Source organism: Rousettus aegyptiacus, unplaced genomic scaffold (assembly GCF_014176215.1).
Source record: "Rousettus aegyptiacus isolate mRouAeg1 unplaced genomic scaffold, mRouAeg1.p scaffold_m13_p_3, whole genome shotgun sequence".
In the NCBI taxonomy this organism is placed as follows: domain Eukaryota; kingdom Metazoa; phylum Chordata; class Mammalia; order Chiroptera; family Pteropodidae; genus Rousettus; species Rousettus aegyptiacus.
In genome coordinates, this window is record NW_023416306.1 from 790,833 (window position 1) to 812,456 (window position 21,624).

General features: G+C 64.5%; 1 protein-coding gene across 1 annotated transcript; it reads right to left on the reverse strand.

The window, feature by feature from the left end:
• Positions 1 to 202: 202 nt before the first annotated feature.
• Positions 203 to 21,526, reverse strand: RABL6 (RAB, member RAS oncogene family like 6). The gene is made up of 15 exons (XM_016130971.2): positions 21,178 to 21,526; positions 13,844 to 13,978; positions 12,641 to 12,688; positions 10,482 to 10,534; positions 9,789 to 9,880; positions 7,693 to 7,833; positions 7,066 to 7,171; positions 5,498 to 5,601; positions 3,454 to 3,770; positions 3,161 to 3,311; positions 2,503 to 2,706; positions 2,226 to 2,427; positions 1,740 to 1,911; positions 930 to 997; positions 203 to 819 (listed from the first exon to the last, which is right to left on the reverse strand). Exons 1-15 carry the CDS (start codon positions 21,305 to 21,307, stop codon positions 634 to 636), a joined length of 2,109 nt encoding a protein of 702 aa, XP_015986457.2. The 5' UTR covers positions 21,308 to 21,526; the 3' UTR covers positions 203 to 633.
• Positions 21,527 to 21,624: the final 98 nt, after the last annotated feature.

Here is a 21,624-nt window from a genome sequence, read left to right on the forward strand (position 1 = left end):
ACGTCCTCTGAAGACCACTCCTGGTGCTGGAAGGCCTGCTATCCCGGAGGGCAGCTTGCCCTTCTGGGGGAAAAAAGTTCTTTGGTCCAAAGGCAGGACGCTCAGGCCTTTCCCACTAACCCACCACGACCAGGGGCAAAGGGGCCCGGCAGGCGCGCCCACTCCGCTGCCCCGGAGCCCAGCAGCAGGGAACACACAGACACGCAGTAAAACAGGACAGCTTTATGGGGGGAGAGGAATGGAAGGAGAAAAAGGAAATGAGTGGGGACGCCGCGGCTCGGGCCGGCGGGCGCGCCCATGCAGGGGCAGCGCTAGACCCCACGCCGGGATGAGCCTCCCCTGGGAGAGGCGCCTGCACTGCCCAGAGGGCCCAGGGAACAGGCGCCCGGCAGCCCTGGTGGAGCAGCGCAGGAAGCCGAGCTCACGCGCATGCGGCGGGCTGGGGCAAGCAGGAGCCTGGCGGCGACGAGGGCGCGCCCCGCCCCTGTAAACAGCCTCGCGGGCCTCCTGGGCCTCCTGGGCCTCTGTCCCTCCCTGAGAAGCGCGGGGGCCAGTCACCCGCTGCCCCCTCCCTGCAGGGCTGGCCCAGCGCCCCCAGCCAGCAGTGGGCGAGCCCCGCCTCCGCAGCGGTGCCTAGAGCTCTTCGTAGTCCCCGCCCCCGCGGAGGTGGCCACTCGGGGCCCCGCCCCCCAGGAAGGCCTCCAGCGCGTCCAGCGAAGACCTCTGGCCTCGAGGCCGCCGCCGCCCGTGCTCGCGGCCCTCCTCCTCCTCCTTGCTCTTCTTATGCTTGCTTCTCTTCTTCCCCGCCTTGTCTTCCTCCTGGGGGCACGGCACAGTGTGGGGGGGGAGGGGTACCAGGAGACCAGAGCCCGCCCAGGACCCGGCGCCACGACCTCCCACCCCCCACGCCGGCGCCGGAGGCAGTGTACCTCTCTGCCTTTCTTCTTCTTCTTCTTCTTCTTCTCCTTCTCCTTGGAGAGAGGCCTGCCCTCCTTATCTGCACAGGCAGGGACACGTGTCAGCTCTCCCACCGGGCTTCCCCGCTGGTGTGGGGTGGCCCCGGCCTCCGCGGATGGCCCCTGAAACATGGCTCCAGGAGCAGCACCACCAAAAGCCCACAGCTGCAGCCCCCACTGGCCCTGGGGACGAAGGTGAACTGCAGGCAGCCCCGGTGCCTATCCCCAGGACTAGCCCAGGCAGGTCCTTTCTTTTCCATCCTGGGGACCCAGAGCTTCTGAGACACCTGCCGGGTGACACTACTAGTCTAGCTGGGGCAGAACTGCGTGCAGGAGACCCACGGCAAAGGCTGGAGACAGGGCCGAGGGCACATGGAGCCACGAGTGTGCATCGGGCTGGAGGCCACGCCGGTGTTACCCGCGGAGGGCTGGACTCGGGGCACACGCAGGCTTCAGCCAGCTCCCAGCTGCACCACCAGTGCCACCAAGTCCCTCCCATGAGGACACTCAGTCAGGTCCCTGCAGCCCAGTCCTGGCCTGCGGTCTGCTCCCAGAGTCTGGGATGTCTTCCGAACACAGCTGGACCCCAGGCAGGCTGGAGGGACGCCTGGGGTGGGGCTTCTCAGGGAACCACTGCTGAGGACCCCCAGGTAAAAAGGCACAGGGAAGGGGTCAGGCACGTGCCGCCTGGCTGGGCTTCCCCAGGCCACCCAGCGCCCGACTCCAGCGGGATGGGGATGAGGACGGAGGACATGAGCAGGCGGCGCCCAGGCCCCCAGCTACCTTCGCTGCCGCTCGCCTTGTGGCCGGTCTCCAGCAGCCCCAGCCCGAACAGGTCCACATCGTCCTTCACTCGGAAGGGGAGCCCGGGGGGCTTGGAGGCCGGGGGCTGTGGCGCCAGGCTGGCGTCCTCGTCGGTCACGTCGGAGAGGTCCTCACGTACCGGGAACTCGCCCTGGAGAAGGAGCGGGCAGGTGGCGTGGCCGTCCCCTGCCCTGGTTCCCTCTGTCACGTGACCCCTGGACTTAGGCTCTCCTATTTCCCGGGCAAGTAACAAGCCCCCGCTAGGGGCCCCACACCTGACCCTGGATCTGGGCCATGGCAAGGCCTGAGTGTGGCAGCCCCGATGCCGCAGCCCCTCCACGCTGCTGCCACCACGCTGGGTGGACAGGCCTGCCCCTGGGGACGAGTCACCATGATGTTGGCCAACATTCTCAACCTTCTGTCTTCCTCCCGCCCCGCCCCAGGCATGTCCTTGGGGATCCTCACCACTCTCCTTGGAGTGTCTGAGTCGCTCTCGAAGTCGGGGTCATCCATGACGAAGGACAGCATCTGTGCAGCAATTGGCCCCTCAGGGTCACTCTCCGATGACGCTGCCAGCTCCTCCTTCCTGTCCTCATGACCTTGGGAGGAGCCCTCAGCCGTCCTGGGAGCTGTGCCCCTGTGTGGCCTCGAGGCCTTTGTGGAGGACCTTTGGGACAAGGAGGATGATGTCGCAGGGCCAGCGGCCACCCCTACCGTTTCCCCCAAGGTCCCTTCTACATACCATTTGGTCTCTGGCTGTGGACACTTCTGTGGGGCCAGGATAGTGGCCTTGGGGTGCCCTGCTACGTCCGCACTGGAGTGAGTGAGGTTCTCCCCGGGGACAGGGCCTATGGGTAGCAGGGGCCTGATGGGTGTCTTATCCTCGAGGTCGACGTCGTCCTGGAAACCTGCCACCATTGGGTTCCCTCCCGGGGCCTCCCCATCGCTGCAAAGGAGGAGCAGGGTTGTCAAAGGTCGTGGCGGGGCACGGAGCGCCTGGCTCCTACCCCGAGCACCTCTGGCCTCAACGGGCACTGGACGTCCCCTCGGTGCCAGGCGTGGACGCCAACTGTGGGGCTGCTCAGCTTGGCACTCACGTTCTTGTGGGGACACAGGTGACAGTTGGGGACCTGTCTCCAGGGCGGTCCTGCAGAGTGCTGTGGGGGGTAGCACAGCAGCCGGCAGGAGAGGCAGCGTGAGGTGGGGCCGGGGCGGGGCTCACAGGCCGAGTCAGGCACTCGGTAGGAGCCTGTTGCCTTCATCCCGTCATTTTGCATTTTTGGAGGGACCTGGTGACGTGCGAGGTGCTTCGGGGGACCTGACTCGGGAAGCTGCTGCCTGTGGTGGTGCTGTCGAGGGCACAGGCCCGGGGCTCGGAGGCAGCCCAGTGCCATCCTTACCTGTCACTGTCCAGAGGGGCCTCGGCCTCGACTTTATCCCCGTCCCTCGAGGGGGCTGAGTCCTCCAGGAAGCTGTGGTCGAGGCTGTCTGCAGGGATGAAGTCCTCCACGTCCTGGACTCCAACTGGGGCCTCTGCAGCAGTGGCGGGATCTGTGCCCGCAGGGCCGGGGCACAAAGGGGTGGCGTGACTGGGCCGTCAAGGTGCCAGGAGAAGGGGACGCGGTCCCAGTCCCGGGGAGCTTGTGTGCCCGCCGCCGCTAGGGCTGCCCGGGCCACCTCCTGCGGAGCCTACCTGGGGGCGAAGGGGCCGCCTCAGTGGCCGGCGAGGTCCCGAACAGCCGGGAGATGAAGCTGCGTCTTGGGGGCTGGGCAGGGGCCACAGTGTGCGTCGGAGGCAGCGAGGCCTCCGCGGGGGACAGGGCAGTGGGGCAGGCCGAGGGGGTGTGCAGGGGTGGCGGCGGGGCCGCCTGGGGCGTGCTGGGGCTGGAGCTCCCCGTGGACACGGCGCTGGGCACCACCGGGGACTGGGAGCCCGAGGGCGGGCTCTGCCCGCTGGCCGCCGGGGGTGCCGCATGGCCGCGGCCGCGCGCCTCCATCATCTCCAGGAAGCTGCGGGCACAGAGGGCGGGAGTGAGACACCTGCCTCCTCGTCTCTTCCTGACTTGGTGACGCTGACGGCGGTGTCCCTGACATCCCACGGCATCCTGCATAACGTCCCCTGGGAGTCATGGCCCGTCCCACCCATGACCTCTGACCCTGCTGGGACGGCAGGGCCGCCCACGGGGAGGAGGCGCCTGTGGTCCGAGGCTGGGCCTGCAGCGAGGCCTCCCTCGCACAGGCCGGGGTGAGGGGCTGGCCCCGCACACAGGCTGGAGTCCCTGGGGACTGGGACGGGGGGGTCTCTGCTGGCCGCCCTCGCCTTGAGGTCAGGACTCTGGGGCTGGGGTTTGGAGTCCAGCGCGCTGCGAGTGAGTCCAGCCTCTGGCCCAGGCCTCGGCCAGCCCCCACCACCATCACCTGTGTCCAGGGCCCCAGTCCCTGGCGGCAAGGGTGCCAACGACCATCTTCTCAGGGGACATGGTTCTGGTGGCTGGGCTGGGATTCCCTGGGCGGAGATGCCTTTCTAGGGCTCCAGCCCTTCACTCTCTTGCCGGTTCCAGAACCAACAGCCAGATCTGACCCCGCAGAGCCCCGAAGGCCCTTCCGACAGACCCTGCTGAGTGCTAGGACGTACAAGCGTCCTGCCTGGGCCGCAGCCAGAGCCGTGCGCCCGGGCCCGGGCACTGAGCTGTTTCTCTGGGAACCACTTGTCTTCAGGGGCCTGTCCCCATGAAACACAGCGCCTCTGACTCTCTCAGCAGCTGCGGACAGGTGCCACCAGCTCTGGGCGCCCGCTCGCCGTCTGCTGGAAGTACACATGGGCAGACCAGGACGATGCCCGCTCTCAGCCCCGCCTCCGCACTGTCAAGGACCAGAAGGCCTGCTCCCCGCCCCCAAGCCTCTGCACCACCATGAACCCATCGGAGGTCAAGGAACTCTCTGGAGACCCTCCCACCCCTATGCTGGCGTCGACCTGGGCAGCTGGCTCCAAACAGTGATGGCAGCCTCAGACAGAAAACGTCGGGGTGGCCAGTCTCACTGGGGCTTCGGGTGGACACACAGCCTGGGTCAGTGGCTCGTGGCACCATGTGCCAGGCAGCCAACAGGTGAGGCTGGTCTGGACCGAGGCAGTTACAGCAGCAACAGCTGCCCCGCCTGCATGTGCCTGTGTCCCCACGGCAGGCGGCTGTCCTGGGGGAAGGCTGAGCAACTGTCTCTGATTGTGCCCGTTGGCTCAAAGCCACCTGTGGGTCCTGTCGGACCCATTAAAGGAGGCGTGGCCCCAACGTGCTCGCTGGGCAGCGGGTGGCAGAGCCTTGGGTGCCAGACCTGCCACCGTCCTCAGGGAGTGGCTGCAGGCGCCTGCGCCCTCCTCCCAGGTCGGGCGGCCTCTGCGCAGAACCCAGCCCACCTGCTCCAGGTAGGCGCTTCCCTCACTCCGGATGTTGACCGCTACTTGCTAACAGAGAACCTCGGCAAAAGGACCGACGGGCTGCAGGCCTCCCGGCCCGACGGTGCCCACCCCGCCACCACGGGGCCCGGCCTCGGGCCTCCGAGCACCATGACCTTCACGGCTGGAGCCACGCGCGTCACCCAGGCCGACAGCCCTGCCCGGGCCGGGTGGCACCGCCCCTGCTGTCCCGGCAGCAAGGGCCCCGGCCTGCGGGTGCCCGTGCCCCCTCCCCACAGAGCCCTGCCCACGGGCGCGGCCGCCGGGGCCGCCCGGGCCGCCGTACATGCCGTAGTTCTGGTCCTCGGTCTCCTGCTGCACCGACAGCTCCTCCAGCGTGGCGTCGATGTCCAGCTGGTTCGTCTCCAGCTGCCGCAGCAGCGTCTCTCTCTGCAGGCGAGAAGCAGAGACCTGAGCAGGGAACGGCGCCGCGCCCCCGGTTCTCGGGGAACTACATGGCAGCCACGCACGGGCGGCGCTGTGCCGAGGCCCACCCGGCCGCGTCCGGGTGGCTGGCACGGCAGCTCAGGCGCCTGGCTGCTGACGACGGCAGCCACCAGGGAAAGCACCGAGTGACACAGGCGCCTCGGGGGTTCGAGGAGCCCCAGCTCTCGTTGAAAAGTCGTCTTCCTGCCATCCCCTTTGCCGCGCAGTGTGGTCGGGACTCAGCCCTCACATCTGCCAGCCGCGGAACACCCTGCCGCGTGTCCTGGCGCCACGTGGCGCTGAGCCACCTGGTGTGGGGACTGCGGGGCTGCCAGCCACCGTCGGGGCCACCTCGTGCTGTCCCCGGAGTTTGTGTGCATGTCGCACTCGGGTGAAAACTACAAGCACCTGTAAGAGCAGTGGAGCACGCCGCCAGGCCGCCGAGGAGGTGGGCAGTGACAGCGAGGCCTGGCCCGCGTCCGAGTGGGACCGCCGCCCACCCCAGCCTGCAGGCTCCACGTTTCTTTCAAAACGAAAAGAAGAAAAAATAACCGATAGTCCTGCAAGTTCCACACCCTTTTCGAGAAGGAAGAGAAACCAGCGTAGCTGTAAAGAGGCCTTGGGTCAATACCCTGGTGACAAGCTGAGTGGCTGTCACGTGCCCTGTGCTACCATAGGATGAGAAGGGCGTCACCTCTGTTCTACCAGAAAGCAAAGCAACTGCTGTGTGAGGTGGGGCAGAGGGGCCCCAAAGGCACGGAAGGCGAAGAGAGCCTCGCGCTTCATTAACGGGTTGACGGTTCTGCGGTTTTGACGAGAACAGCACAGAAACGCTGGAGGCTGGCGCGCGACGCGCTGAGAACACAGAGCTCTCCGCGCGACCCCCGCACGTCTGAGAATCGCCCCAAAGCAAACGCTTTGTGAGAAGTCCCAGCAGGGGCGACATCTGGGCCCAGCGGGCTGCAAACCTGGCTGCATTTGCACTACGGGAGGGGGACAGGGCATCTGGACCGGAGGCCAAACACCTCCAGGCCTGGCCCTACAGCTGCTGCTAAAAGGCACCAGGTACGCAGGGAAGAGCTACTGGCCCAGGAGCAAGGGGGGACCAGAGCGGAGGCTGAGGGGAGGGGCGGCAGCACCCGCAGGTCCAGACGTCGGGTTCTCAGCCCAATAAGAACGTCTTCGGACGCCCACATGCTCCTGCAGCTGTGTCTGTGGTTCTAGAAAGGCCCAGGTCCCACGCCAACCCAGCAGAGGGGAGGGGGCAGGGCAGGCCACCTTGGGGCCACCAGTGCCAGCACCCTACACTCTAACCAGTGACTGTGTCGAGCGGCCAGAGTGCTCCTTGGGGATGGAGGTGGGGCCCAGCCTCGCGCGCAGCAGCAGTGGGGATGTGTGCGCCGGCTGCAGCAGGCGGGCAGGGCTCACCTGGAGCTGCAGGAACGGGATGTTGAAGAACTTGTGAAGGTACTTCAGGCCGAAGCTGTTCTTCATGGAGGACTCGGCGTAGCGGAAGTACGAGGAGCCTGGGGGCCTGCTTGCAAGGAGAATGGCCGTGAGACTGGGGTAGCTGTGGGCAGCCAGGCACAGCCCCTCCAGGCCAAGGACTGCACCCCGGCCAGGCTGCCCTCAAGTCCCCACCTCCCCGAACCGCCTCCTGCAGGTGACCACCCCCTGCTAGAAGGATGACAGCCAAGTGGCCCCAGGGTCCCTGGGCCTAGACTGAAGCCTCAGTGGGCCCCGAGGCGGCCATGCGCCCTCCCCTCCTGGGTCTGCTCGGTGCCAGGGCCAGCTGCCAGGCCTTGGTCCTCACCCTCCAACCCTCGCTACACGCAGCCCACGCCCACATCCCTAAGCACCCTCCACGCCATCCTCCGTGGCCCCCAGCCCGTGCCCTCTGGCTGGGTTCCCACACCCTGTGTGACTAGGGCAGGGAAGCTGGCGCGTGGGAGGCAGGGGCGCGGAGCAGGCTGCAGGGAGCCTTGGAGGCCAAGGACGGCGGGCTCAGGAGCACGTCCCAGGCAGCGGGCTTGCGGGCTACCGGCCGGCACCCACCTGTCCAGGCTGTCAATGAGGTCACGCACGTCGTCGGGCAGGATGACGCGGTGCTCGCCCATGTCGCGGTAGTTGCCCAGCACGCACACGGGCACGTGGGTCGGCACCTTCGGGAGCTCCCGCAGGATGTAGCTAAAGGTCCTTGGGGAGCCATGGAAGGAGAGCCGCACCTGAGTTCCGGCGCTGAGACCCCGGCCGCGTGGCACGCCGCCCTGGCCGCCCCCTCGGCCTCCCGCGCCTCCACGCCACAGAACCGCCGTGGCGTCGCCCGGTCTCCACTGCTCACGAATCCCCTTCCCGTGTGACTTCCTCTGTGACTTTCCTGCAGGTCACAGGTGTGGCCCGGGGCTCTCTGAGGTGTCCCTTCTGCTGCCTCAGGGCTCTGCTCTGCAGTGGACATGGGGGTCTCGCATGGCCCCTTTACACAGGGCCCGTTCCTGTGGGGCTGACGGTCACTCAGCCTAACAGGATCGTCACACAGTGTCTTCAACATGGCACATGTGAATGAGCAACGGCAGTGTGACGAAACTTCCCTAATCTAGAGAAGCCCAGCGCAAACCAGCAGCAAGTGCACCGCGCACCATGTTCACACACGCAAACTGTTCAAGGCCGAGGGTGCCGGCCGCCCGCGCCTGCCCCGCCAGGGCACCCTGCAATGCCCAGACGCCGCTGGGGGCGCGGGCCGCCTCGGCGCTGTTCTCCGTCCCCCAGCACGGCGGCGCCCCACGCAGTGTCCGGGACGCTGGTGTTCAGGGCCCCGGCGCCCTGACCTCGCCTGGGCTCCTCGGCCTGGAACCACCTGCCACTGGACACCCGCGCCCAGGTCTCACCGTCTCACGGACACACGTCCGCCACCACTTCCCCGGGCCCGCCCGCCCTGTCTCCTGTGCCTGGCAGGCACACACGGCCCCTGTCACCGACTCGCAGCTTTCCCGTGTCACTCTTCCCGGGGTTCAGGTCTCGACTAGTCCGGCAGGAAAGCAGGGCGCATCAGTGACGCCGGGCGGCCACTGGCGTGTCCGCCAGGTTCGGCAGGCGAGGCCACCTCTGACTCCCCGGGCGGAACTGCCCGGCTCACGGGCGGCGTGCGTCTGCCCTGAGGCGCGCGGTGCTGCGCGTGCGCGGATGTGTCGGTGACGTGCGCGCACAGCGCCACCATTCTGCTCCACGCGTGTTGCCAGCACGCTGCCTGCCACCACCCGGGGGCCTGCCATGTGTGCTGGAGGTCAGCCCGTGCTGGGAGGGGTGTCCTGCAGGCCGGCACTGCCGGGCGCCTGTGGATGGCCCACGCGACCCCCGAGGCGGCGCGTGCCCTTCCGCTAGGGCGGTGCGCACGCCGACCCCCACCCCGCTCCGAGACGCGGTGCGCGGCCGCGCTCAGGCCTGGCTGGGCTCCAGCCAACGGCAGCGGCGCAGTCTGCCGACGTGACCCATTCTCTGCTGTTCCCAGCCTCCCCACGAGCGGCGTGGATTCCAGACGCGATGGCGGCACTTAGAAAGCGGAGTGAAAGGCAGGTGAGCCCCCCACAGGCCACGCTGCAGCGCCTCCGGCGGCAGCCCGAGGACTCACCCCCCAGAGCAGCCCAGGCTGCCCCCGGCCCGCTCCTGCCACCCCGACGGTGGCTGGCGGCACCCGCTGCCCTCCCAGAGTCGAGCCCCACGCGCCTCCAGGCCGAGGCCCTGGGAGCTGACGCATCCCCCCCCCATTCCACCCCCCTGCTGATCCCGCCCTGGCGCCTTTCACTGGGATGCATCCTGTGCATCCTCCTGCCGCAACTCAAAGAACGTGGGGGGTCCTGGGGCCCGTGACGCGAGCGGTAACTTGATTCTGAGCAATTTTAGACAGTGTTTTCTGGAAAGTGTGTGGAAGGCACACGCCTCACCCCGCCCCCTGCGCACAATGACGATCCCGCGCCTGGCGCCAAGTCGCCTCGCAGACGGCGGAGTGTCCATCCGCCCGCGGCAGAGTCCTCTGAGTCGTCCGCTGCAGGTCCTGAGTGGCGGCACTGCAGGTGTGCGCCCCGCCCACGGCCCCGGAAGTGCTGGGCGGCCGCAGGGAGGCCGCGGCGCCACCTGCTGGACCGCGGGGGCCTTACCACTGCTTGGTGATGTCGAACATCATGACCACGCCGCTGCAGTTCTGGTACACGTCCAGGAACTCCGCGTCCAGGGCCAGCTCGGACTCCGCCTGGGGAGGGGAGGGGATCGGGCGTGAGGGCCGGCGCGTCCGGCGGGGTCCCACAGCTGAGGACCGGCATCTGGAAAAGGCTGAACAGGACTTTTACAATCTGAAAAGACAATAGCTATTTTCATTTTGGAAAAAAATACACAAACGCAAGAGCATCTAGCGTGGGGTCAGAAGGCTTTGCAGCAAAGGGTCCGGCAGTAACTCCTTCAGGCCCTGAGGCCACAGCGCCTCTGCCCCCGACCTGGGTGGGGTCTCCTCCACTAGCTGCCAGCGGCACCCTGCCCGTAGGGTCCCAGACTCTCCCCCACCCAGAAGGGTGACAGTGCTGGGGCGGCCAGCAGGCCACGGTGAGATGTGCATTGCAGCACCAAGGAAACGCGGTTGCAGGGAATCTTCTACAGCAGGGGTGCCCAAGCCCTGTGCCGCAGGCCAGCACCGGCCTGTGGCCTGTTAGGAACCAGGCCGCACAGCAGGAGGTGAGCGGTGGGCAAGCAGCGAAGCTTGGTCTAGCACAGGGTCCCGCCAGCAGCTGGGGCAGCCAGGCCTCCGCTTGCCTCCCCCGCCCAGCATCACCAGCCACGCGGGGCAGGACGCGGCTCACCTCCTGGGGGTCGTTCTCCATCTTCAGGCCGTCACCTCGTTTTTTGCATTTTCCTTATTGAAAGACACAGAAATTACCAGGTGGACTCGCTGGGCCTAAGGATGGCCTGGGGCAGAAGCACCCCCTCCACGTGTCACCCCACCACCTCCAGTAGGTGCCACACGACCTGGAGACCCAGGGGCTGTGCTGGCACTGGGAGGCCCCGCCGGCAGCAGGACGCGGCCAGGACCCCAGGGGGGTCTCCCTGGCAAAGGCCCCAACGGGCTGCGGCAGATGGGCCTGGGAACCAGGCACTTCCCGGACTGGCACAGGCCCAGCTCTGGGCAGCGCTGCCAGCTGGCACAGGCCAGGCCAGCCCAGCCCGGCCTCTGCGGTGCGGCCCTCGAGGCCGTGGCGGCTCCCCTGAGCTGGTGCGAGGGCAGGCAAGCTGGACGTGGGGCCCAGGCAGGGCCGAGGAGCGCGGAGCTAGGCTGGCCTCCGATGGCTCGACACACATGCACTGCCATCCCCTCCCTGCCCCCACGGCCGGGGGCGGACTGGTCTCACCCTGGGAATCCTGGGGTTCCCCAGCCTCAGAGGAGCAGACAGAACAAACCCCCCCAGAACACGGTGGGGTTCATTTATTAAAAACCAACGCCTGCCTCTTTCCACAGCTTCTTCTGGAACCCCCCCCCCCCACCTTCTGACTCTGTGTAACAGGTGACACTAGGGTGACAGAGAGAAGGCGGTTTTCTTTCAGCTCGACACGGTTCTTGCCCGGGGGAGGCAGCTGACACGGAGCCCTGCACCTGCTGGCCCCCCCACACCAGGTGGGGACCGTGCCCCTGCTGTGCAGCCCCGCCTCTCTTCCAAGCCAGAGCGAGGGTCCCAGGAGCCTGGCCCACACCTTATGCCAGCGGGAAGTGGGGCACGTGAGGGGCCCCGGGACGGGCAGTGCCTGCCGCTGCACCACAGAGCACGTCCCACCGCCGCGGACACGCGCGCTTCCAGAAGGGGCCCCGCCCCCAAATGTCGACCCCATCCTACCCAAACGAGTGCAGGCCTAGGGGGCGGCAAGGCGGGGGGTGCACCCAGGGTGTGGGCAGCATCCCCGTCCCCGGGACAGCGACTGGGCTGCCTGCCAAACACGCACAAGCCCGCACACACTCGCGGTGCGCTGCGGGCACGACCTGGGGGCGCCAGGGCCACGCGGGCACCACGGGGTCCTGGCTGGCCCCAGCTCTGGCTCGGCGCTCCCGCGGGCAGTCAGGGCCCAGGACTGCCAGCACCCTCCCTCGCCCTGCGCCAGCTGCATCGGTCCTTGGCAGCCAAAGAGCACGGCCGGGGAGAGAGGAGCCTGCAGGCTCTGCCTCCAAGACCGCGAGCTCGCGAGACACAGCCTCCTTTGTCACTGGAGGACACGTGCAGCTAGACAAGCCTGTGAGGTCAGAGGTCACCCCACACCGGGCACCGGGAAGAGTGTGGGCTGCCCTGGGCGTCACAGGGGAGGGACCTGCAGCCTGAGTGCCGGAGGGGAAGAACAGGAGGTGCTGGGGGGGGGGGGCGCCGCCCCTCACCACCAGGCGAGCACGGGGCGGGCCCGGGTGTGCTGGGGACCCGACAGCACGGAGCAGCACAGTGGGCAGCGCCCACGGGACGGCTGCTTCAGGACCAGGGAGCTGGTCCTCGGCTCTGGCCACAGGGGTGCTGATGGACGGGGGCTCTGCCACCTGGGGGGCTGCCCCAGCGGCACGGGCTCCAGGGGGGCCCCACGCAGGCCTCGGGGCTGGCAGCCTGCCCACGGCCCGCCACATCGGCCCCCGCTGCCCCCGGCTTGGTTTCAGGAGGTAGAACACGTTCGAAAGCAAAGTCCGCAGTCCCTGACAGGTCACGGCTGTGCACCTGTCCCGTCCGCCAGACGCAGGGGAGCCGGCGCGCGACCCAGACGCTAAGGGGGCGTTAGCACCGACCTCGGCCTCCCAGGCCAGGGCTCCTGTGCGCAGATGCTGACGGTCACCCCACCGTGCGCGAGGGGCGCCATCGCTGAGTCTGGGTGGCCAGGGACTGCGGGGCCCACCCACTCACGCCGAGGACACAGAAGGGGACAGAGCCGGCTCTTTGCTTTACAGGACAGATGAGGCACAAAAGAGAAAAGCAGTCATCGCGAAGACGTGACTCACCTTTGTCGACTACGTCCCAGACCTCGACTTTCACGATGTCGTCAGTGGCTAAAAAGAGGAAAACAGAAGATTAGCACCCAAGTGAACTGTGGGTTTCACACAAGACGGGCTTCCGGCGGCCACCCGGGTGTTGCTGGAGACGCCCGTCCCTCTGGCGCTGTCCCCAGGGCCTTTGCACGTGTTGTGACCTGGGACACTCCTCCCTAGATGGCAAGGAAGCTCCTGGCCGTGGGGCCACCCCTTGAACCCCAAGGATTCCTTGGGGAACTGCCGTGTACCTGCCCCTGGGCTGAGGGGCGTAAGGTGCTCACTGCCACTGCCAGCCGCACTGCACCTGGCAAAGGGGCGCTGTGGGTGGGTGGAGCCCCTTGAGATGCCCATCGGGCCCTGGCTGATGGGCGGGGCCAGCGGGTCAGTGCGGCTGCCCCAGGTCGTGGCCCGGCTGGCACTAAGTGGGAGTGGGATCTCGCACAGAGGTCCCATGTGTCCTGCTCTTGACTCACTGGACGGTTTTTCAGTGAAAAGGAACGTTTGAGACATTTCAGGGTTCCCGGACGTGCAAAGCAGCCCCTCTGCTTCTGGGGGCTGCCATGTGTGGCGGGGCTCAGGGCAGAAGGGCGGCTGCACTGGATGGCCCGCAAACGTGCCGTCCCCCAGAACTGCTCGGGGACAGGGGCCTCATGAAGCCCAGGTGAAGAGCTGGGCCCAGAGCAGCTGTTTGGCAGAGCGCACGGCAGCAGGGAAGCCCCGGGCGCTGGAGGGGCCTGGCTCCCTCAGGACGCGCCCCCCAGCGTCTGCCTCTCCCAGGTCTTGAGGATGGAGAGTGAATTTCAAGGCGCCCCAAAGCGACTTTAATGAGCGCCCCCACGACAGCCCCTCGGAGGTCACGGGGCCTCCCAGGCATGAACAGTTTCCATGACGACAGCCGAGGAAGGCACCCGGCAGGAACCAAGGGCAATGGAATGAGAGCCGGCAGCCCGCAAGGGGCACTGCGCCGGCGCCTGGCAGCTGCCCGCAAGCCCCGCGCTCCCCGCTCCCCGCCGCGCCCCGCGCTCCCCGCTGCGCCCCGCCGCTCCCCGCCGCGCCCCGCACTCCCCGCTCCCCGCCGCACCCCGCGCCCCCGCCGCGCCCCGCTCCCCGCCGCACCCCGCGCTCCCCGCTCCCCGCCGCACCCCACGCCCCGCGCGCCCCGCACGCCCTCACTTTTGTAGTTCCAGTGGATGCTGGTGACCTGGATCTCCTGGGTGGGGATGTACTCCTCCACGAACTTCTTGCCCTGCAGCCGGTGCCACAGCGCGGTCTTGCCCGTGTTCCTGTCTCCGCGGATCACTATCTTCACTGGCGGGAGGGAGGAAGGGCAGATCAGGCACACAAACCACACCCCAGGCAAACTGTTCCCTCGCCGCCGGGGACCCTCTTTCTTCCGCACGGGCCGTGGCCTGGTGGCTGGTGAGCAGGGAGGCACCGCTGGGGACAGGGGGACCAGAGGCGACGGTGCCCACTCAGCACACTGCCGCCAGCGCACGCCGGGGCCCTGGGGCCCTCTGCCCGCCGCCACCACCCCAGCCCCGCAGGAGGACCCGGCAGCGTTTCCTCCTAGGCTGATGGGGTGGCGTCTGCTGGGACTGGACTTTGTCCTCAGGGAAAGTGGCCTCCCTCTGAGCTGAAGCCCGGGACGGCTCGCGGGTCCGGGTCGGGCCGGGCGGAGCGTCCTCCTGACGCAGCCTCTGGAGCCCGACGGTCGGCTCTTAACCTGCTTTCCCCAGCGCTGCATTTCCAGCGCACGGTCCTGCAGGGCGCCGGGCTCTGCCGGCGCGGGGCCGCAGCAGCGAGGCTGTTCTGTTTCGCCTCCTCGACAAGCATTGACGGAGCGGCCGGGGTGCCAGGCGTGGACACGGGACGGCAGCACAGGGCTGGGGAGAGCCAGGACATGCCAGCGGGACAAGCAGGGACGCGGCCGTGCAGGGCCTGGAGCCCGCGGAAACGTGGGCTTCCCGCCGCCTCTGGGGCATGACCGCCACGCACGACACGGGCCGCTCCGGAAAGGGGCTGGAGCGGGGCAGTTCTGGGCGCAGGGAGCAGCGGGCGGGGTGGACGTGGCGCTGACAGCGTCTGGGGGTGGAATGGACCTCAGGGACACGGTGTCAACGTGACTCGGAGGTTCTGCCCCTGGCCGACGCGTGGATGGCGGCCTCCTCCGGTGAGGTGTGCGCCTGCGGCAGGGGCTGCAGCTGCTCGTGGACCGCAGAGCGCGGAGCCCAGCGGGTTGGACCGGAGCTCCGAGAGGCCTTGCAGGGGGTGTGGACAGCAGAGGATGCTTCACGCTGTGGAGCTGGGCGGGGCCGCCCAGGGAGCTGCAGAGGGCGCTGGGCCAGCTGTCCCAGCATCCTGACCCGGCCACGGGGCCCAGGGCTGTCGGCTCTCTGCCCACCCCGCTCCCCTGCTATTACGCGGCCCCTTGATTCTCGGAGACACTCGGCTCTTTTTCCATGAAACTGTGCCCCCAAGTCAACTTCTTCATCCCATCCCGCGTTCCCCAAATCCCAGCCTTCGTCACTGGAATGTACTCATTGTTCTCAAACGCGACGCAGCCTCGGTCAGCTCTCAAGGACAGGCCTCTTCCACCCCTTTTATCTTGTCACCAAACGGAACACGAGGAGCCACCGCTCTCAAGGTCAAAGGCAGTCCACCTCGAGTCCAGCCCGAGCCCCCGGGAGGGCCGCGGGAGGGGACGGGCCGGCGTCGCACCCAGGGCTCCCTGCCACTCCCCGAACGCCGGCCTTCGCGGTGCCGCCCGCAGGAGGCAGGTCCTCTCCCGACTCCGCCGTGTCCTTCCACATGGCCTCCCGGGGGCTGTGTGCGCGCCCGAGCCTCTCGCCTCTGCAGACGCGTTACATGGCCGGCTCCGTGCGCAGAAGCCGCGAGGCGCCCGGGACAGATGTCTCCGTCCCCGCGTCCCCGTGGCAGCTGCTCCCAGGGCTGCGTGTCCGGCCGCTTCCGGCACTTTACCGGCAGCTTTTGGTTTCTGGCGTCTCCGTGGCTCTGCCCGCGCCCGGGGCTCCTGAACTTACTCCCCACTGGAGGTTGCGGGGCTACTTGGACGGTTTCGAGGCACATCCACCAGGAGGTCCGCTTGGGGCAGGGGCACCAGGGAGATCAGCTTCATGCAGGGACCTCAAAGCACCCCTTCTGGAAGCGGTTCCCGGTCTTCATTCCTCCCCCTGCCCCAGAAACGGAAGCACAGCTCCCAGGGTCTGCCGGGCGCCCTCCCAGCACCCACCCCTCTGCCTCCGGGCAAAGTGGACAGCTGTGTGCTCTTCATCCAAGTTCAAGAACTAAGTGAAGCATTAATGTTTTCCTAAATGTTTCCTTCAGACTTTAAAAATTGTTTTGAGGGGGAGAGCAGCTCAGGTTATCGACCTTTATCATCCAGCCCGAAAAGAAGTTCGGTGCTACTGTAAAAGCCACGTTTTCAGTCTAGTGTTCGGTTTTTCACACGTGAAAGCATCCTGAGAAAGAAAAATTCACATTTCTGATTTTATGTTAATTTTATCCCCCAAAAGGGCTTTTATCCACTACCACTCCATTTTTTATTTTTGTTGTGCTGGGCAAAATCCTATGCAGCAGCAGAGAGCTCAGGGAAGGCGGGGAGGCCTCGTCTGGTCCAGATTGTAAAAGGGGAGGCTCGTGACTGGATGGGGAGGGGTTTCGCCAGATACCCCCGAGCAGGCGAAAGCAGTTCCCTGACATCCCCAGCCTGCTAAGAAGTGGGGCTTTTTTTTTTTTTTTTTTTTGAAATTCAAAAATGGGCATTGAATTCCACTGGCTCTTTCTTTTTGCACCTATCGAGATGACCCTACTTCTTCCCCTTTAATCCTCTGGTAAATCACATGTGTTTTGTTAAACAACCTTTACGTTCCTGGAGTAATACTTGGTACCAATGTAGTAATTTGTTATTATTAAGGTTTTAATGCAGTTTAATGATTTTCTAGATCCGATTTCCCAACCCTTTTTCCGTGGTGAGTCCGCCTGTCCCTGCCGAATGACTGTGGATGGGCGGGTCGTCCCCGCCACTGCACGTGATGGGGCCACTGCTGCCCCCCTCTAATTCCTTTTCCCGCCTGGTATTTGAAAGACTTGCAATCTATCTCCATTCTTTGAATGGTAACTCTTGAATTTTTAACATTCGCATTTGCTGTGATAAAGTCTAAATTGACAATTCCTTTATCTTCTTAAATGACAATGACTTGTGAATGCCGTAACTCTGATCAGCTCCATCCTGGGCGACGTGCTGCTGACTTCTGGCCTTTGATTCTCGGAGTTCGCCTCCCGTACACTGGTCACACTGGTCGTCGCGGTGTTTAGCAGGACTGGCGCGTACGCGGAGGTCGCCCGCACCTGCCCATTCAGCGCCTCCCTTAGCTCCGTAGATCCCACTCCCATCCCTGAGCTCCACTTCCCTCTGTCGAGACCAGGGGTCCCAACCCCCGGGCCGTGGAACAGTACCGGTCCGTGGCCTGTCAGGAGCCGGGACACACAGCAGCAGGTGAGCGGCGGGTGAGGAGCGAAGCTCCATCCGCCTCTGCGGCCGCCCCCAGCGCCGGCATTGCCGCCCTAGGTCCTCGGGCGTTAGATTCTCATAGGAGCCCCGGTCCCTGGGACCAAAAAGACAGGGGACTGCTGTCCGCGAGGACGGCCTTCGGGACTGATCTCAGCAAGAACCCGTGCGAGGCGCTCTGTCCACCTGAGACTGAAAATGTGCTCCACCCCCCCCCCCCCCCCCCCGTGATGGCTCGCCCAGGACAGACGCCGGGGCTGGCAGGTCCCAGGCCACTCCCGCCCCTGTGAGCCGCCCCGCCGACGGCGCCGTTTCTGCTCTGGCGGCTCCCGCAGGTTTTCTTTTTGATTCTGATGGTCTCGCAATTTCCAGTTTCTGTAGCTGCGACTGCTTTTGACACACTCGGATGTCTTGGAGTCTCCTGCATCTCGTAACTACAGAAAATCCCACCTTTTCTTCACAAATGGCCTCTCCCCCACCCTCGCCGCTCTCCTCCCATCCGCCATGGCGTCCGCCGTGAGTCGACCCTGCTCAGCCTCCGGGCCGCACGCCCCCCGGCCCGGCATCGGCTCTTCACTTGAGCTATTATGCTGACTTTTTTTTTATTTTAATGGCCACGTTTTCATTTTAGAGGCTCTTTCTGGTTCTTTTCCAAACTCTACGTGTCTGCTCACACGGCCTTGATAACATCTTAGAGCTGTTTCTTTTTTATCTTTACCAATTTTAACGCTTTTTTTTTCTATTCTCTTTCAGCTTTCTCGAATGAAGTTTTTTAAAATTAATTTATTTAAATTAGTTTCAAGTAACTCAAGCGAAGTTTTACTTTGTTGCCCCTGAACTGAAATCTTTTTAAAATTTTAAATTTACTTATTTTAAAAGTTAACTAGAAACTCTATAATGTCAGAACAAACTGAAACGATCTGGTTTTACTTGTTAAAAAAAAAGTAACCAGCCCCTCCTTTGACGTTAAAAACGCCACTCTCAGAACCTTCGACACTGGCTCGAACGAGCCGAGTAGTCCGCCTGGGGAACCGTCCCGCGTGCCGCCCGAGGGAGGACAGGAACCCACGGGCGACGCGCGCGTGGCAGACTGCTGGTTTTACCACCAGTTAGCTCGCCACTTTTGCTGTTTCCTTAAGTGAAGTCGCGGTGCAGAAAACAGGGCCCTACGGCAGGCCCGCGGCTCCTCTCCCCCGATTCAGTCCTCACTCACTCACACCCCCACGCACTTCCTGCAGGACAGAACATCATCTTCTTTCACGCGCCGCCCCCCGCCAAGACTATGATTTATCTGAGACGCAAACGTGCGCTCACTCCTGCAGGAGACACAGGCTCAGGTCCTGACGACGCCCTTTCCCCGGGCCAGCATCGCCTCACAAGGGCCACCACGACCAGCCCCCAGTGGGTCCCCGGCTTGCAGAGAGCCTGTTCCCTACACGGCAGTCACCCTTCTGCTCAGAGCCCTTCAAAGTCCCCTCATCCACAAAGTCCCTGCGATGGCCTAAAGGCCCACGTCGCCCTCACCTCCGTGGCCTGCCTCTCGCCCTTCTCTCCGGACCTCGCCCCCAGACTCCCCTGGCCCGGAACGCACCTTCTCTGCCTTCCCCAGCGCCCTTCCGACACCCGCCCCGCCAGGCCTGCTCCGACTGCCCATGTCAAGGCCCAGGCCCGTCCCAACCCTCACCGGTTCCACCTGCCTTCCGCAGTGCTCAGTCCTCTGGGCGGCCACACGGCCACTTCCTCACCGTGTCTGCTGTGCACATCTGTCTTCCGCCGGAACGTACTCCCCACAGAGCACAGACTGCTGTCCGGGTTCCCACTGACGAACACCCGACAAACTTTGCGAAATAAACGAACACCGCATGAGGAAGCCTGTGATGGCAAACGTGCCCGTCATGGACAGCGCAGGCCCGGGAACCTGCACGGCAGCCCTGCCAGCGCGGGGCCAGGAATTCGCCAGACCCAGCTGCTGATTTCCTAAAGGAAAAGCTCTCTTACCCTGAAACCAACCTTTCCCAAGTTTTCTTAGTGAGGAGGAGTTCAAGGCCATCTTTCAATGACAGCACTGAGATCCGACTGGCCAGGCTCCTGGCGGTCCCCCGTGAGGGACGCAGTCCCGAAAGACTGATGTTCCCTCCGGGAGCTGCCCCCGCCCCAGTTAAAGCCTCTCCCCAAGCAGGGCCCGTCAGCGGCATCCGCCCTGCCCTCCGCTCTGTATGCGAACGACGTGAAACTGCAAGGACAGCCTAGGTTTGCCTTGTGTGCTGGGTTTCCACGTCCCGTCTCATCATCATAGCCACTTACAAGGACAAGACTTACTTGCTCTGGGAAGACAACGTTCTGTAAGAAACGTATTTGGAAACCGTCAACTCTTAGCTAGGTACATTAACCCTGAGTCTGTACTTATCACACTGCTGATTTGTTCCTCTAAGAAAGACATCTGGAAAATAAATGCTAGAAACATTCTACTTTGCTAATAAAGGGAACCTAGAAGTTCTAAAGTTACATGTTAATGAACCACACGGACTGTAATTCAGGCACAAATCCCATTCTCTCCAATTCACCACCTCTCATTTAGTCCTGGAGACCCTAACCTGCCCGCCGACCCCCTGAGGCCAAGTGTGTGCTCTGGACAGCTCTGCTGCCCCTTGCCCTTCCACCCGCAGAGACCAGGGGGTGTGCAGTGGGGAGTGCTTTTCAGAAGGTGAAGTGTCCAGTTTCCAGGTCTGATTTCCAAAGGACTAGGATTAAGTTTAAAATACTACTGTAAGGAATGAAATTAAATAAGGGATCCAAGTGCAGATTGTAAAGATTTGCATAAATGAGTATTTAGAGTTACCATTCTCTGAACGTAAGAGAAATACATACAGAATCATGAGTAGAACACATCCATACGACCCATTTCAAGCCTGCACGGAAGTCCTTCCCATCGGTTTCTTAGTATCATACATTATCACCATGATACGTCATCATAGACTGGAAGACTCTCCTGAAAGTAGCAGAAGAGGAGAAAGGCCCAAACCGTGTAGCACATGTGGAAATACTTCCAGAGAAAGACGATTTAAAAGGAGAGAATAAAAGCCTTTAATTACTGCCAGGAAAAAAGCCTGCAAGGTGGAAAAACTTCAAAGAGGTCAAGAGGACAGTCAGCATCTAAGAGCCTTACGATTTACATAATTTATAGCAGAGAAGTGGAACTGTCCCGGCTGTGGGGCAGCTGTAAGTAGCTCCTCCTTCCCGCAGAAGACAAGTCTCCTACAACAACGAGTCTGTGTGCCTTCTGGAGCTTTTCTAAATATATCCCTTACAAACGCTTCTTTAAAGGGGGTGGGGGGGGCGGTTGAGAATGTGTGGCGTAGCTGATATTCCGTTTTCAAACTGAATGCGAAGTCTACGAAGAGAAATGCCACAGCTCAGACTTCAAAGCCGGCTGGATGTCACCGCTCCTCTTGCAAGTCACCATGGTTCATCCACGGAGGGCCTCATCACCCCTTTAAGACTGTCGCAGACCACAGAGCTCTCCCACGTTATGTAAGAATCCCTCTTAGACGAGGTCACCTGGGCCAATCGGGGCACCGCAGAGCGCACCCCGAACCGCCTGGTCGAATTTTACTGTGCAAGCTACACACACAGATTTCTTACTGTGCCGGCATTCCTTGGGAATGACCCACCGGTCCCAAGAGTGCACCTGCTGGCCCTGGAGTCTAAGACCTCGCCTTAGGTCTCCAAAACACTCCCTAGGGCACCCACAACGTGCCTGGCACAACTCGGGGTTCAGCTCATCCTAAAACAGCACCTGCCAGCCTCCCCGCAAACGGCGAGGCCCCCGGGGCGCGACAGAGCCCGCAACGCTTCCCTGGCCGGGGTGCAACCCGGCCTCTGCCAAGTCCCAGTCGCCACGGTCCGGGCCTGTGGCCCCCTGGGAACCCCACTTTCCACGTCCCACCCGCGGAACCCCGGGCGCCCCGCCCGTACTCACTGTTGTACTGCACCCCCTTGGCGAAGCGCCTCTGCAGCGCCTGGTTCATGGACTGCAGCCCGGCGGGGATGTTCTTGTCGCGGCCCGGAGCCTGCTCCGACCCCACCAGCTTCTTGAGCGCGGAAAACATCTTCCCGCTCGCACGTCCCAGCTCGGCGTAGCCCGCGAGCTCAGCAGCGGCGGCGGCGCGGCGCCGATGGCACCATGTCCCACGTCCCGGCGGCCGGGCGCCTGCCTCGCGGGCGGCTCGGGGCTCAGCAGCGGCGGCGCCGTCCCGGCCCCCGCGGCCCCAGGCGCGGCCGCCCTCCGCCCGTCAGCGTCGCCATTTTGGCGCCGGCTCTGCGGGACGCGCGGCTACGGGTCGCCGCGAGGACCACAGGGCCCGAAGGGAAGCGACGCGCATGCGCAGGAGGCAGCGGGCGCGCGGCGCGCGGCTACGGGGCGCCG

Bases quoted from the DNA above. Each gene is read 5' to 3' on its own strand.
- RABL6 (XM_016130971.2), bottom strand. From the start codon at position 21,307: ATGTTTTCCGCGCTCAAGAAGCTGGTGGGGTCGGAGCAGGCTCCGGGC. The intron at 7,172-7,692 runs GTGGGTGCCGGC...CCTTGCAAGCAG, and splicing joins CTCATTGACAGCCTGGACAG to GCCCCCAGGCTCCTCGTACT. The intron at 3,312-3,453 runs GTAGGCTCCGCA...CTGCGGGCACAG, and splicing joins GGCGGCCCCTTCGCCCCCAG to ATCCCGCCACTGCTGCAGAG.